The following is a 14,884-nucleotide window of genomic DNA, read 5'->3' as shown; positions in this document are numbered from 1 at the left end:
ACGCGGCTTGATGCTATATGGTTTTTATATTAGTGTTACATAACGGTACAGTGGCTCAATGGTTAGCACTGTTGCCTCATAACACCAAGGATTCTGGCCTGATTTCCAGCCTCAAGCAATTGCACATGCTCCCCATTCTGCGTGGGTTTCCTGCAGCTGCTCCGGTTTCTGTCCAAAGATATACAGGTTAGGTGGATTGCCTGATCAAAGTATGCAGGGATGTGCAGGCCAGGTGGATTAGCCACAGGAAATGCAGAGTTACAGTGACAGGGTCTGGGTCTGGATTGGAATGCTCTTTGGAGGGGCAGTATGAACACTTTGGGCCCCACACTGGAGAGATTCAGTACAGTTACGATATTGTTATATTATGTTGTCGATCTTATATACATGAACTTCCAAAAGTCATTTCTTACATGCCCCATAACAGACTTGAGAACAAAGTTAAAGCTCATGGAATAAAACAAACAGTAGCAAAATCGATACAAAAAATGGCTGCATGATAGGGAAGGATAACGGTTAATGAATTTTTTGGGGGGGCTGAATTCCCCAGGGCTCAGTACTGGGACACAACACATGCTAACGATTGATCTTTTCCTGACATATTTGTGATCTCGACTTTGGTTAACAATTTCAAAGTTCATGCACATTGCACAACTTGGAAGCATTGTGAGGAGAACATCAAACTTCAAGAGGACATTGACATGCTGATGATGTGGGTAGATAAGTGACAGATGAAATTCAATTCAGAGAACGTGAGGTGATACAATTTTATATAAAGAACACAGGCAGAATGAAATGGTACAACTCTAAGTGTACGCAGGAGCAGAGACTAGATGCAGCACAGAACAGTTCATAATGGCATCTTGGGTTTCGTTAATAGTGGGTAGAGAGTGGCACAAGCAAAGAGGTACTGTTGAACCTGTAGAAGCCACTAGCTAGGATGCTGCTTACAGTTCTGGGTGCCATGTGGTAAGGAGGATGTGAATACATTGTTTAAAATGCAGAAGACATACAAGAATGGTTGCAGGGATGAAAAACTTCAGTTGGAACTGTTTCCTTTGAGTGGAGAAGGCGAAAAGGAGAGCTAAAAGTACTTTTCAAAATCACAAGGAGTTGAGACAAAAAATATAGGAAACTGCTATCACTTATAAAATGAAGAAGTGAACAGATTTAAAAGGAATAATAAGTGAATGTGTAGCACACAGTGAGTAGGTAGGATCTGGAATGTACTACCTGGAAATATGGTGGAGGCAGGTTCAATTGAGGCATCCAAGGGGATATTAGACAATTATTTAAATGGAAACAACGCACAGGGTTACAGGGAAAAGGCAGGAAAACAACACTAGATCACAACGCTCATCACGTAACCGTGCAATATGATGAACAGCCTACGCACTAACAATTGTGTGAACTGCACACCAAAGTCAGCAGGCCCATGTGTTGAAGAGAGGGCTAGCAATGAAGAATTCCCATCAGACTGCAATCCACAAAGTTATCCTCTGGTGGGCAGCTGCTGTTAACGGTCAATGAAAAGGCCCCGATTAGAGAGGCAACAAAAAAGAAAAAGCACATCACTCTGCCAGCATTTGCAGAGGCCGTGTGCACTACTGGAGAAGATTTGGAAACCAACAATCTTTAATCATTTATCCCAATGCCTCCACTGTGCGAAACTGATTCGGGTGAGTCCATTCCTGTTAAGTGCGATGGGGCATTTTACTGTACAAAAGGCACTACCTGAATGCAACTTGTTGAAGTCAGAGCAAAGGTGGCAAAAGCGTGAAAACTATTAATCAAAATATACCAATGGATTGCTAATACTGAGCTTTGGGAAATGCAGGAAGTGTTGAAATCTACTTGCTAAGGTAGATAATGCCTCACTGGAATGGCCTGGCTGCTGCAATATAACTAAACACTTACTTTAGTTAATGACATGTGAGAGGAAGCATGAAATGACATCTGCATGGTTGAACACAGCTTTTTGGACAGGCAGCTTAACCAGTCTGTGCTGAAGAGGTGCACAGCTATTTGCACATTTAAGTGCTCCAGAAACAAACATTTGCAAGTTTAGCATTCTTTGGGTAAGATGAACAAACTGGTAAGCTTAAAGGGAGACGCAGGAATAGGGATACCTGGAATCCAAGGGAAACAAGCCAAGTTAAGAAAGCCGTTTTAAACAAAGAAAGCATAATGATTCTTGGTTTTTACAGAGGGATGGAACACAGGACTTATAAAGTTATTTTAAAACTTTACAAATCATTAGTTAGGCTCCAGCTAGGGGATTGTTTTCAATTCTGAGCACTGCATTGTAAGAAGGAATGGTGAGATCCCAGGAGAGCATGCAAGATTTACTAGAATGGTGCCAGAGATGAGAAACTTCAATTATTTGCAGAGACTAGAGAAGCTGTTCTCCTTAAAAAGAGGGGAGATTAAAGGGAGATTGAATAGAAGTGTTCAAGACTATGGAGGGTATTAATGAAGTGACTGAAGAAAAATTATTTCCACTGAGTAGGAAATTGATGAGCCTGGGAACACAGTTAGGATAACTGGCAAAATAATAAAAGGCGGGACCAGAACTTTATATTTATACAGAGTACATAATGATGATGTGAAATGTGCTGCCAAAAAGGGTGATGGGAGCAGATTAAGTGGTAATTTTCAAAAGGGAATTAGGCAAATCCTTGAAAAGGATAAATTTGCAGGTCTGTGGGGAAAGAGCAAAATCGTGGGAGTAATACAGCATCTTCTCCAAAGAATTGGTGCTGATACAACAGTGTCAAATGTCTTTCTTCTACGGTTTTTGATTCAATGGCATTGCCTGAATTCAAAATTTCTAAAGACTCAGCTGGCTTTTCATGGCCCTGACTGACTCAACTAAGCTTAGCTGACAATGCTGTTGGTAATTATAGAGTAAAGTGCTACAACAAAACAAAAATCATGGAGGCTTTCTTGCATAGCTCTCCAGGTTGATGTAAGTGGGCTGCAATGGTGATCCCAATTATCCTAAAATTATAGTCCTAAGTAAATCAAGAACAGTTTCACAGATTTTACTGGTGTATTTTATTGGTTTATTTAAACGATGCTTTTCAATTCAGTGATTTGGCAGCAACCAGAGCAGTGGACAGATTTAACACTGGGATGGACCTTCATTTCAAAAATACATGATTTGATAACCAGTACGTTAATGATCAAAGGATTAACACATACCTACAAAAGCTGGCACACAGCACGTCTGGATTCAAGTTAAACAGATGTTTTTCATTATTCTTTGCATGTTAAAACAAATTGAGTGTGAAAAACATGCAGAGCAAGATATAAAATAAATCTTTTTATTGAATGAGCTTAATTTAGCGTAATGAATACTTAATGTGACACAGTATAAGTGAAGTTAGCAGAGAAAGGTCATTATAAAGCAATTTTTACAGTGATTAGTTTAAACAAACTTTGACCTATAATTTTAATATTATTTGCATTTTCTGAGTTGCGTTTACATTTTCAAGCATTTTTTTTCATGATTTTGTATCAATAGTACATCATTTAGAGCCTCATTTTATAAAATACATCAACTACATATATGGATAAATTTATTAATGTTCGGTTATCGGCAGCAGTTCAAATGCTTTCACACAGTCAATCAGCCATGTAGAATGGGTAGTCCACACTTTGCCTAACCTCACTCTTTCAGGCTTATAGTTACTGTCTTTGTCAGAGATGATATACTGTGTACAAAACGACTGATCCGAGCCAGGGGATGCATGGTAAGCCACAGTGTTGATGCTCTGAGTCACGTCACTGTCTGGTTTTGGCTGCCGGGCAAGGACCTGCCCCCCACCAACCTTGACCAAATTAACAAGATCTTCTTTCTTACAGCTTTTGAATGGACCCATGAAATAGAAGTGGCAGCCATCAAATAGTTTTGGTAGCTAGCAGCCAGCAAAATAAAAAGAAAACAAAAACATCCAATTAAAAATATGTGATAGTCTGGACCATGATTTGTTAAATGCATATCAATGTATACTGCAAGTACTACACAGTACGTAGTAAGGATCTGCAGCAAGAGTTATTACTGACACAAAAATAACGTATTACGTTACAGAATATTGTCAGATGCTTATAATTCAGTAACATCAAAATTTTACACACCTACTGATAGAAAATAACTTAACAAATACAATCAGGTTCCGCTGTAATAATTTTAAATTAAATTAAATGCTGTGCTATACAGAAGGCTATAAGCAATCTCTACACAATAAAATAGGTTATGCCATTACACTGAACAAATCTGAATGTGGAGGACAACTATACAGTCTAATTAGTTGACCCCATATTCAGGATCTTATACTGAAATGAATAAAATTTACAGCACAGAAACAGGCCATTCAGCGTAAATGATCTGTGCTGGTGCTTATGCATCTACAAGCCTTCTTACCCAACCTCATTGCATCCTTTATTTTTTTTCTCTCTAAAATGATTATTTAGTTTAATCCATCCTTTCCATTCACTCAAATGCATCTACAGTCAGTTCTGCTATAATGCAACATTCTGTTCTCATGTTATAAGAAAATTGCACAATAGCGGGCGTCATTTAAATTAATGTGGCCGGAACTGCGTTATAACCAATAGTGCCTGTTTCAGAAGTTCACGACCTTGTTCGTCAATCACGTTACAATGAAATCTTGTAAACGGAATGCACATTATAGCAGAACGACCTGTATGCTATTCACTTCAGCTATGCTTTGTTGCGACAAGTTCCAATTTGTAGCCAATATCTGAGTGAAGAAGTTGCCTATTGGATTTATTAGGGACGATAATACACTAAGGGGCTTTAACTTTGACCTCATTCACAAGTGGAACATTTTCTCAGCATCTACTGAGTTAAATCCTTACAGAATCTTAACCATCTCAATCCTAATGTGTGCGCGGATCACCTTCATTCATCTTGCTCTGAAGGATTAGTATTTGCTCAACAGCTTTTGAAATGTATTTACTGAACCAAAGTTTGTACCCTCAGTTCAAATGGCAAACTGAATCATTACATACACTTCACTCTGTAAAGATATGTCATTCTAGCATTGATACTGTATAGGATTTTCAATCATGAAATTCTACCCACACACCCAGCCACTGCCTTAGACATAAGGTTTCTGTAGATGTCTGAACTATATGCCTCTTTTCAGAGCATTTTAACTATCTATAAATTACTTTCATCAAATCATTTGGGATATTTAATGATTAGAATCAATAATGGCAATTTGAGACCAATTGGCTGAACTGGTCATATTTGTCTAATTAGGATTATAATTATTGAACTTGGCTCAATTTGTATTGCGTAGCAATTGATGATGGAATAAGAAAGTTGTTCATTATATTGGTTTTCAATTTAGTATAAAGTTGCTTATGACAGGCCTCAACAAATAGAGTACATTGAACACTGTAACACAAAACATCGGTTGCAATTATTTGGTTTCAAAACCAAACCAAATAATTAAACATAAACCCAGCACCAATTCAGACAGAGCATCATTATTGCAAAATGTTCAAATTGCTCTGATAAGAAGCAGTCTTCTGGCTTTCTCACTATAAACAGATTTCTGAAAATTGCAAAAAAAACCCCAAAAGAACAGTGGATGCTGCAAATCAGAAACAAAAAAACAGAAATTGCTGGAAAAACCCACAGGTCTGGCAGCAGATCTGCAAAGAGAAATCAGAGTTAATGTACTGGGACTTGTGACCCTTCCTCTTTTACCTTCATATACTTTGCTAAATTCTTTTCAAATGCATTCATACTATTTCCTCCAGCTATACCACATGGATACCACTATTAGATTCTCATCCTAATCTGTGTGAAGACGTTTTCAATTCCCTCCTGAATTTATTCATAACAATCTTATATCCTGATGATTCTAAACATATTTCTAAAAGGTCCTCGAATACCCAATGGATAACTGGGCAGCAGTTAAGCACAGCACAGCAGCGGCCTAGTATAATACTGTTTGTAACTGGAGGTGGAATCACACCACATTATATCAGCAGACATGGCTGCTCAATGTAAATCTGTTGCCCAACTCCATTTTGATGTCATTGCACAACACAAATTACTGCATCATGATATTGACAGTGTAACTTCAAAATGGAAACAGGCAATGACAGAGATATTCATCTGAATTGCTAATGCCAGAAGTAGAAAAGCTTGCATTGATTTGCTAGAGCACATATATAAACATACCATGGTCTCATGGCATCCAAAATCATTTTCATGGCGAGCAGAATTCAGATTAATTTTTAAGCACAGTTCTCAAGTATCAACTTAAGAAGAATCAAAGTTTCAAACACAGCAAGATGTGAGATTTAAAAACAGCTTAATAATTGGTCACTTAGATATGTTGTAATATTCATATTAAAGCAAAACAGATTTGTGATACCTGTTGCTCCTGGTTCTGTCGCCCACGTTCGGGACCATTTACAATATTTATCTCATAGTCTTCTTCAGCTACTCTGTCATTCTTCTCCAGGCAAGCTGTCACCCCTTGATAATTAAGGAGAAAAATATTGCTGTTAACAAGCATTTACTACACATTTACCTAATATTTAGTACAATGATGCACTTTCGGTCTTGCAGCTCAGTGATAGTGCTCCCACCTCTGGGCTAGAAGGTCCGGGTTCAAGTCCCACATGCCATGGAGGGATATCATAAAGTGCAAAAACAGGTTGTTATTAAAAATTACAAAGAAAGTGACAAACCAAAGCAAGCCCATGCCCTGATTAAACCACTATATAAGCACTATGTACAATGAGCTTCTAACCCTGTAATTCTCAAAAACAGACAAGTATTTATTCTAAAGTCCTACCTGCAACAGTTTCTTTTTGCCATTGCTTGCTTTGAAATATTTATACTTGAATACATCACAGTTAGATAAGACATCAATCAGCAGAATGTAAGCTGGCAGAGCTTGGTTTGTGGTCAAGCCTCACAGCAAGACGCACTGCAAAATAGAGGTCACTGAACTGACAATAACAACATGTTATTTATCTTCATACAATGAAAGTTCTCTTCCTACAGTTAACCGCTATGGTTAACATCATGAGCTAACTAATTAATGGGGCCATTGGCAACTCTGATCTTCCCCCCCCTTTTCCTAGGATCCCATAGATCATATATTATCCTACCTAAGTACAGTAACTTACAATGTTGAAAAAGGAGTGGTGACGGCCTAGTGGTGTTTTCATGGATTGTCACTCCAAAGACCCAGGTAATGCTCTGGAGACCTGGATTTGAAACCCACATCACAGATGATGGAATTTGAATTCAGTAAAAATCTGGATTAATGAATCATAAATTTATTCTCAATTATCAGGAAAAACTGATCTGGTTCACTGATATCCTTAAGGGAATAAACTACCATCCTTACCTGGTCTGGACTACATTTGATTGACTCTTAATTGCCCATTAACAATAAATACTGGCCTAGCCAGCAACACCCTTATCCCACTATTTTAAAAAAAAGACTCAGGTCCTGAGGCCTGAATAAATCGACAAAACAAGGATAATAACTGACAGCATACTCTAGGGAAAACTATAAGGAAAGTGACAACAGATAGGAGATAAGCTGTTAAACTAGGCTCTTGCAAGTTACCAGAAGCCTAATATTCTTAGTGAGCTGCAGCAGAGAAAATGGTATATTTCAACAAATGTTAACAGAAGATGTGGGTTTTCATGAAATTATAACTACATCAGAGAATGGGATCAAACTGATTTTAATTTAGAATATGTCTCGATGTAATTTGAGCAAACTGGCCCAAAATTAAACAGCACTGTCTACCTGAAGTCTGTTAAAATAATGAGTTCAGGTTAAAACCTGATTTCCTCCAGTAAAAAAAACCTAGAATTGCTTCCATCTCCCCAGAGAGCTAAGCAAGATTTTTAGACCTTTCCACAGCTGTTACACACTAAAGCTTTTATTGAAAAATAGCCACATCAACAATGGAATTAATCAAAGCCTGGATGAGGATAATTTGTTGCACGAATGTGCATGGAAAGAGTTCAGTTTTACCCATTTGCACTGGATGAAAATGTAATGTACTGATACATTATTAATAATATGTTTACCAGTGAAATGTTGGCTGTTATTTACTATCAAGTTTTTACACCAGAGATTGCACGTCACTCTTTTCAACAGATTTCTCATCCCCTCACAAATCAGTGTTATATACGCCTACATCTGCTCATTATTCAGGTGAAGATTATTAGACTTGCATTGAAAATAAACCCTCATCCATGTTCTCCAGTTCTATTAAATGCATCACATGATCCTGACTTTGTGATTCAGTTGCTTTATATTGGAACTATACCCCAATGAACTGGCTATTCATACATCATGCCAATGTCAGCTTTTTGAATGTTAATATCAAACCGATGTTCATCACCCATTCAGATCATCATAATGGTTTAAAGAAAATCTCCTCATTGCACCTCTGGTACACTGCCAATTAGATAGAGAGAGCAAATCCTGAGAGAGCAAGTCAATCTGAAACTGGCTCAAGATTTATAATCATTGCAGTGAACATAAAGCAAATAAAATGAAAATGTTTAGCACAAGTACTATACTTAACAATAACTATGATTTTTTCTAAAAATGTCAAGAACCATCAACTATGAACACAAGATGGACCCCCAAAATGTTCTTTTACTTTCCACTGCAAATGCCTCGTGTAGATTTATACAGTATTTTACATTCCAAACAGCTCTATAACCAATGAAGTACTCTTACAATGTCGGAAATGCAGCAGCTAATTTCCATACAGCTTGTAAGATTCTAGTAAATCTCCTCTGCACTCCCTCCAAAGCAATTATGTCCTCCTGTAACGTGGTGACCTGAACTACACACAATACTTCAGTTCGTAGTCCAGTGACATTACCATTACCACCTCCCCTAATAATTAAACCACAATGTGACAATGACCAGGTAATTTTTTTTAAAGGATTAAGTCAAATGATAAATATTGGCCAAGGGACTGGGAAACTCCCCTTCACTTCTTTGACGTATTGCCATATAATATACTTTGACTTGAGAGAGATCAGGGACTTTGGTTTAAAGTTTCATCTGAAATGTGGAGCCTGACTGTGCAGCACTTCCTCAGTACTACTCCAGAGTGTCAGCTGAGATTTTGTACCTGTGTCTCAAATGCCCATTGGCATTTGAACATGGACAAACTTAGAACTTGTAGAATTTTAACCACAGAGATGTCCACCAAGGCATCTAAAAAGAATCATAACCCTACTCATTCCTCAAATTTGAAGAATATCTTCAACAGAGATATGGCAGTCAGTCATACTGTTACTTAAAATATTCATATATGATACATGAATTGAATGGAATACTACAATCAGTTCCAAGCCGTCTATTTGGAATAAAGGACAATGACAGCAATCAAACTATTGCGACTAAGACCTTGTCCTGATGCTCAGAGTCAGGTTGGGATGTGTCTTCTCTATAGCCTGAGAAACAGGCAGAAACCAATTTTAATTCTGTACATGCTGTGACCAGCAAGAAAAACTGCAAAAAATAATCCATCATTGCCATTTTTGTCACATTAACATATGGACAATTTCAGTCTTCACTCAACCAAACTAAGATCAGAAATATATCCAATAGCTTTCCCAAGAGTGGCAGTGAACGTTCTCTTTTTGGGTACAAAGTCAGACAATTGTTATGTTATTTGGATTTGGGGAGGTGGAGCAAGAGACATTGTTGTGCACTGCAATGTCTGATCAGTACTCGATTTACCAAGGGGGCACGATATATGGCCAAACATGAAAACAACCTCTTTGGAATACCTGATAAGTCTCTTCAAGCATATCATGACAGAATCCTAGGACAGTACAGCCTGAAGGAGACTCTTTGAGCCATCAACTTTGCTTTGCCTCTGTTAAAGAGCAGTCTGGTTAGCTATTCTCTTACTCTTTCTCTGTACCTTTGGAGGATGAAGGGAGATTTGAAAATGAATTGGAATGACACAGAGTTAAACAAGAAACCTGAACAAAACCTGAAGTGTACCAACTTGGTTATCAGAACTGTGGAAACCATGCTACAAGCTGCACTGGTCCCTAAACCTTACTGAGGAGCAGGAAATTATGACATTTTCAAAACCTGAAGACTCACTTTTAACCCTCTACCAATGAATGCTAAAGATTTAACATCAGAGCTTAGGAAGAAGGGGAGAATGTTCATCAGAGTGTGACCGTACTGAGGTATCGAGTTGAATCTTGAGAATTTGCAAAACTGAAAGATCATCTCATTGGAGGTAGGATTGTCTTAGGAACAAGAGATTCCCCCAATAACAGTACATCTGCTGAGAGGAGAGACTTACTCATGAAAACCACTGAAGAGCAGTGGTTGGAAAAGTTAATCATTAGCTGGAGAATATTGATGGAAGAACTGATGAGGCTTTTTGTATACTGAGAGACAGTTCAGGCATCCAAGTACAAGACAATAGAGAAAATTAAGATGTATTTACAGAAGGACCAGCTGAAAGATCAAGGACAGTGGGCTCGATCTAAATATTGCAAAGGTCAATACACACAAGAGAAGGAAGCATAACCAGCATGGGGAAAGTAGCCCTCAAACTGAAAGCAGCTGAATCACGTTTGCTGAGAAGATGAGAAACAAGCTTATAAAGACGGTTGCTGGAGATATTTCAGATGATGATTCCCATGAATCACCATACTCTGAAATAGGTTGGCACCATCAAGTCTCGAATTAAAATGGTTTGTGTCTGTTGGTATGATGACTGCAATGGAAGAGCACAAGTTAATGGAAAGTATCACATAGACAGCAGAGATATAAAAATGAGAGGTTATCCACTTTGCAGCCCAGATGGACAAATCAACGTAAATGGTGAAAAGCTACGAACTGTAAATGACGAGTTTAAAATTTAAGATTTAGGGGCCCAAATACAGTAATCTCTAAAGGTCAATTGTCAGTACAAAACACTATTTACAAATAATGGAGTTTAGCCTTTGTCTCAAGAGGGCTGGTTTACAAAGTGAAGGTGAAGATACAGTTTGTACAAAGCTTTGTTTAGACTCCATCTGGAGAAATACATTCAATTTTGCGCTCTGCACCTCAAGAAGGATATTTGGCTTTGGTATGGATGGATTGTAGATATACAAAAATTATACAAAGGCTAAAAAAAGTGCAATTATAAGGGTAGGTAGCAATGATTCGGCTGATATTTCCTTGCAAACAGAGGATTAAAAAAAGATATATTTGAAGTGCTTAATGTGAGTACAGGAACTAATAGGATAGATAAAGAGCTAATGACTAAAGTCCAGAATAAGTTAGTAAATAAAATGAGAGCTAGGTCTTTGAGGATTGAGGTTAGAAAGCAATTCTTCACACAAAGATAGTGTAAATCTATAACTATCTTCTCAAATCCTTTTGAGGGTAGGTCAAATGAAGGTTTCAACAAGTAGATTATTAGATTTTTGTTCAGGTTAAGGTACTAATGTAAATCAATTAAATTAAGATACTAATCAGCAGTTATGCAATTAGATATATGAACAAACTCTAGAGGCAGCTTAGCCTCAAACTGAAACTATGCATTTCTAAGATTAACACAATTGTAATATTTTGCACCTTGTTTCAACACAGATACCTTAGTACACTCAGAGAGAACATGATGGCAATTAGAAGTTTTATGCTCACTGGAACTGGATTGGAACTAACCAGTTTCACTTCTCACTTCACTATCAGCATCCTGGGAGTACATCAAATTTGACCGGGCCAGCCATATGAATACTTTGCAAGTAGAAATACTAAAACAAAACCAAGTCAAAGTCTGGGAAAACTGAGGTGAGTAACTCACCTCCTAACTCACCCAATCCTAATCCACCAACTATAAGGCACATGTCAGGAGTGTGGTAGAATACACTCCACTTGTCTGATTGGGGGCAGTTCCAACAACCCTCAAGAAGCTTAATACCATTCAGGACAAGCATCAGCTTTGAGAGGAATACCATCGAACATCTTGAATATTCACTCCTTCCACTGAGACTTAGTGGAAACATTGTGTACCAGCAACAATATACACTGCCAAGAGTTCTTTGACAGAACCTTCCAAATCTGACCTCCACCACCTTGAAACACAAGGGCAGCACCACCACCTGCAGATTCCCCTCGAATCCACTCACTATCCCATCAGAATAGTGCCAATTGAAAAACAAGTCACTCAACCTAATTCCATTTTCAAACATTTGGTTAATAGCCCTGAGGTTATGGCAGACAACTTGAGTTTAGAGTTTCTGCTTCATCGTTTTCTCATCTCCCTTCTAATTATTCTCATTAATCACTTTAAATAAGTGCTCATTAGTCATTGACCTCTCAGTCCACAAATCTCGTCCCTCACAATTATGTCAATAGCATCACTTTAGAACAATTTCCATCCTGCTGATGTAACAGTTAATGTGGAAAAAATATGCATTTTGATCCCCACACCTGGCATTCCAGCCCTGCAACCCTCAACTAAGCTGAGCTAGGTAAAATACTGCGTATCTGCTCATGTATTATTTCCAATATCTCTGCAGGTAAAGGGATCAAATACTTCACATACAAATATTCGCTTAGAAAAGCCCCTTTTATTTGTTCTACATATTTATTTATAATAACTGAAAAGTTGTCTACTGACTCATGGGGAGGAACATATGGGATCAGACACTTCCACATAATCACGTAAATGGGTCTGTTGTCAATGATAACTCCCAACACATGGGACCTTTTTATTATATATTCACATTTAGTAATTTGCTAGTGTTGCCAGCACATGCATTCATAGTTGCAAATGTCTTTCACATAGACAGCCAACTCAAAATGATAGTAAGAGGGCTTTAAGACAGGAATTTCAGAACTTGGGAGCCAAGGAGCTGAAGGCACGATGCCAATGGCAGGGTAAAGGTAATGTGTACAGGCTGAAGATAATTGGTGGGAGCACAAACAAAGCTCGAGTCAGAAACAGCAACTAGGAGAGGGCTCTAAATGCAGAGATACCTACAGAATTAGGGAGAGACAGGGTTACAAACGAATTTAAACAGGAGGTAGGGGATTTTTAATTGGTGGCATTAGGAAGCCAGAAATCAAAATGGACTGATAGGTGAATGGGACTTGCACAGGATTGGGATAGAGGTAGTAGGAAGTGAGACTAGGAGTGGAATCAGGGTATTTTGGTAGGGTTGGTGATACAAAGCAGAAAGGGTTCAAAGAAAGACAAAACACTGTTATTCATGGGTTGAACAAAAATGGCTCAAAGCTATCAACAACTTGCCTCAATAATTTAAAGATAAAGGGTAAATTGATAGGTATCCAATCAAAGATGATTGTTAGGTCTGTTAATCTAACTATCAACTCCTGAGTCGGCTGAGACCTAAACTGGCATTCTAGAAGTCATGATTGGAGGTGTCAATGTTGGACTGAGGTGGACAAAGTTAAAAATCACACAACATCAGGTTAAGTCCAACAGGTTTATTTAGAAGCACTAGCTTTCGAAGCACTGCTTCTTCATCAGGTGGATGTGGAGTAGAATTTTAATAAGTAATATGCTACAAGATTTGGACCATCAGACAAAACAACAATACCAAACTGCTCTGATTAAATAATACATGCTTTTCTGCATCAAGTCTCATAAAGGCCAGTCTCCTGGAAATAGATAAGATCATTTTTCAAATTTAGAGAGCAAAAAAACCACTATAATGACAAAAGATGCTTGAGAATAGAATGCATGGTGTGTACGATGTAACAGCTAATTGAATTAGTCAATGTGATTCACGCTATTCCACTGCTGTTTGGACTAATTTCTTTTGAAATTTAGCTAATAAATGGGCCAATAAATTATAACGGCTGCTTTAAATCCAAAGCAGTCCAAATATCCCAAAGTCAGCAACTGCTACGGATTAAGCCCCAAACTCTTCCTTTTTCATTATTTCCAATCTATTTTTATTTGTTTATTTTTCATTCCAACAGCAAATGCTAATGCCAGCTGAAATAATTTGAAGAGTTTTTAAAGCAGGCAAGGGTCACAGGGCTCAAATTGTGAACTCTGTTTTCTCTCCACAGATACTACCAAACTACTGAGTTTCTCCAGCAATTTCTTGTTTTTGTTTGTTACAGTGCAAAGGATGACAGTTTTGAATCTATATCTCAGAAGTGGCAATTCAAAATATGACAGGTGCTGGTAATCTGGACTAAAACCAGAATGCACTGGTAATATTCATGTCAGCCAGCATCTGCAACAAGTGAAGCAGAGTTCATATTTCAGGTTGATGACCTAAAGATCAGGATAGGTACATCGAAATGGCAACCAACACAGAAGATCCATTTCCAAAAGGAAGGCCAAAAGGGCAGCACATAACAGGGCACTTTGCAGCTCCAAACCCTTTCTCAATATTTTCTGATGAAAATAATAATTTCAAGGTATTTAGTAAGCATTCAATAATGGCCATAAACACCATATTTAATATTTCCTCAATTACATTTGTTCAGGTCTCTAAAAGCTATTTTGGATTGATTTCATCTTGCCTTTTCTCAAATACTGAATACCAAATACATCTCCTAATCCTGTGAATGACGTGGCGCTTACTCAATTCCCAGTGAGTAAAGTGAACTTGCATGGAATAAACTAAAAAAATTATGGCTTTGTCTCGTGCACTTCTCAAACAAGCAATGGTCAAATTTAATGTCCCCTTGCTCCAAACTTTAACAGAGAGGAAACTAGACCAAAAGAAAACAGCGGTATGTACTCAGAAATCAATTAAAATAAAACTATTATGTTGACTAATAGTTTTAAATAAATCTATTCCTTGATGGATATTTTCCAGATGGACATTAGTGTGGGAGAG

The 14,884-nt window shown here is 37.8% G+C and overlaps 1 protein-coding gene across 2 annotated transcripts in view; it reads right to left on the bottom strand.

Annotated features, from left to right (window-relative positions):
- Positions 1 to 3,305: 3,305 nt before the first annotated feature.
- Positions 3,306 to 14,884, bottom strand: part of bard1 (BRCA1 associated RING domain 1) — a 176,862-nt gene continuing 165,283 nt past the window's right edge. For both annotated transcript variants that reach the window (XM_043693340.2, XM_043693343.2), the window contains 2 exons: positions 6,420 to 6,523; positions 3,306 to 3,920 (listed from right to left, as the gene is read on the bottom strand). In XM_043693340.2, the coding sequence (XP_043549275.2) occupies positions 3,585 to 3,920; positions 6,420 to 6,523 (440 nt within the window). In that variant the 3' untranslated portion in view covers positions 3,306 to 3,584. The remainder of the gene's footprint in view (positions 3,921 to 6,419; positions 6,524 to 14,884) is intronic.

The sequence above is a fragment of the Chiloscyllium plagiosum genome, unplaced genomic scaffold (assembly GCF_037043375.1).
Source record: "Chiloscyllium plagiosum isolate Xiang-an unplaced genomic scaffold, Cpla_swu_hap1 HiC_scaffold_7, whole genome shotgun sequence".
NCBI lineage: Eukaryota > Metazoa > Chordata > Chondrichthyes > Orectolobiformes > Hemiscylliidae > Chiloscyllium > Chiloscyllium plagiosum.
This window is presented reverse-complemented; position numbering and strand designations above follow the sequence as displayed.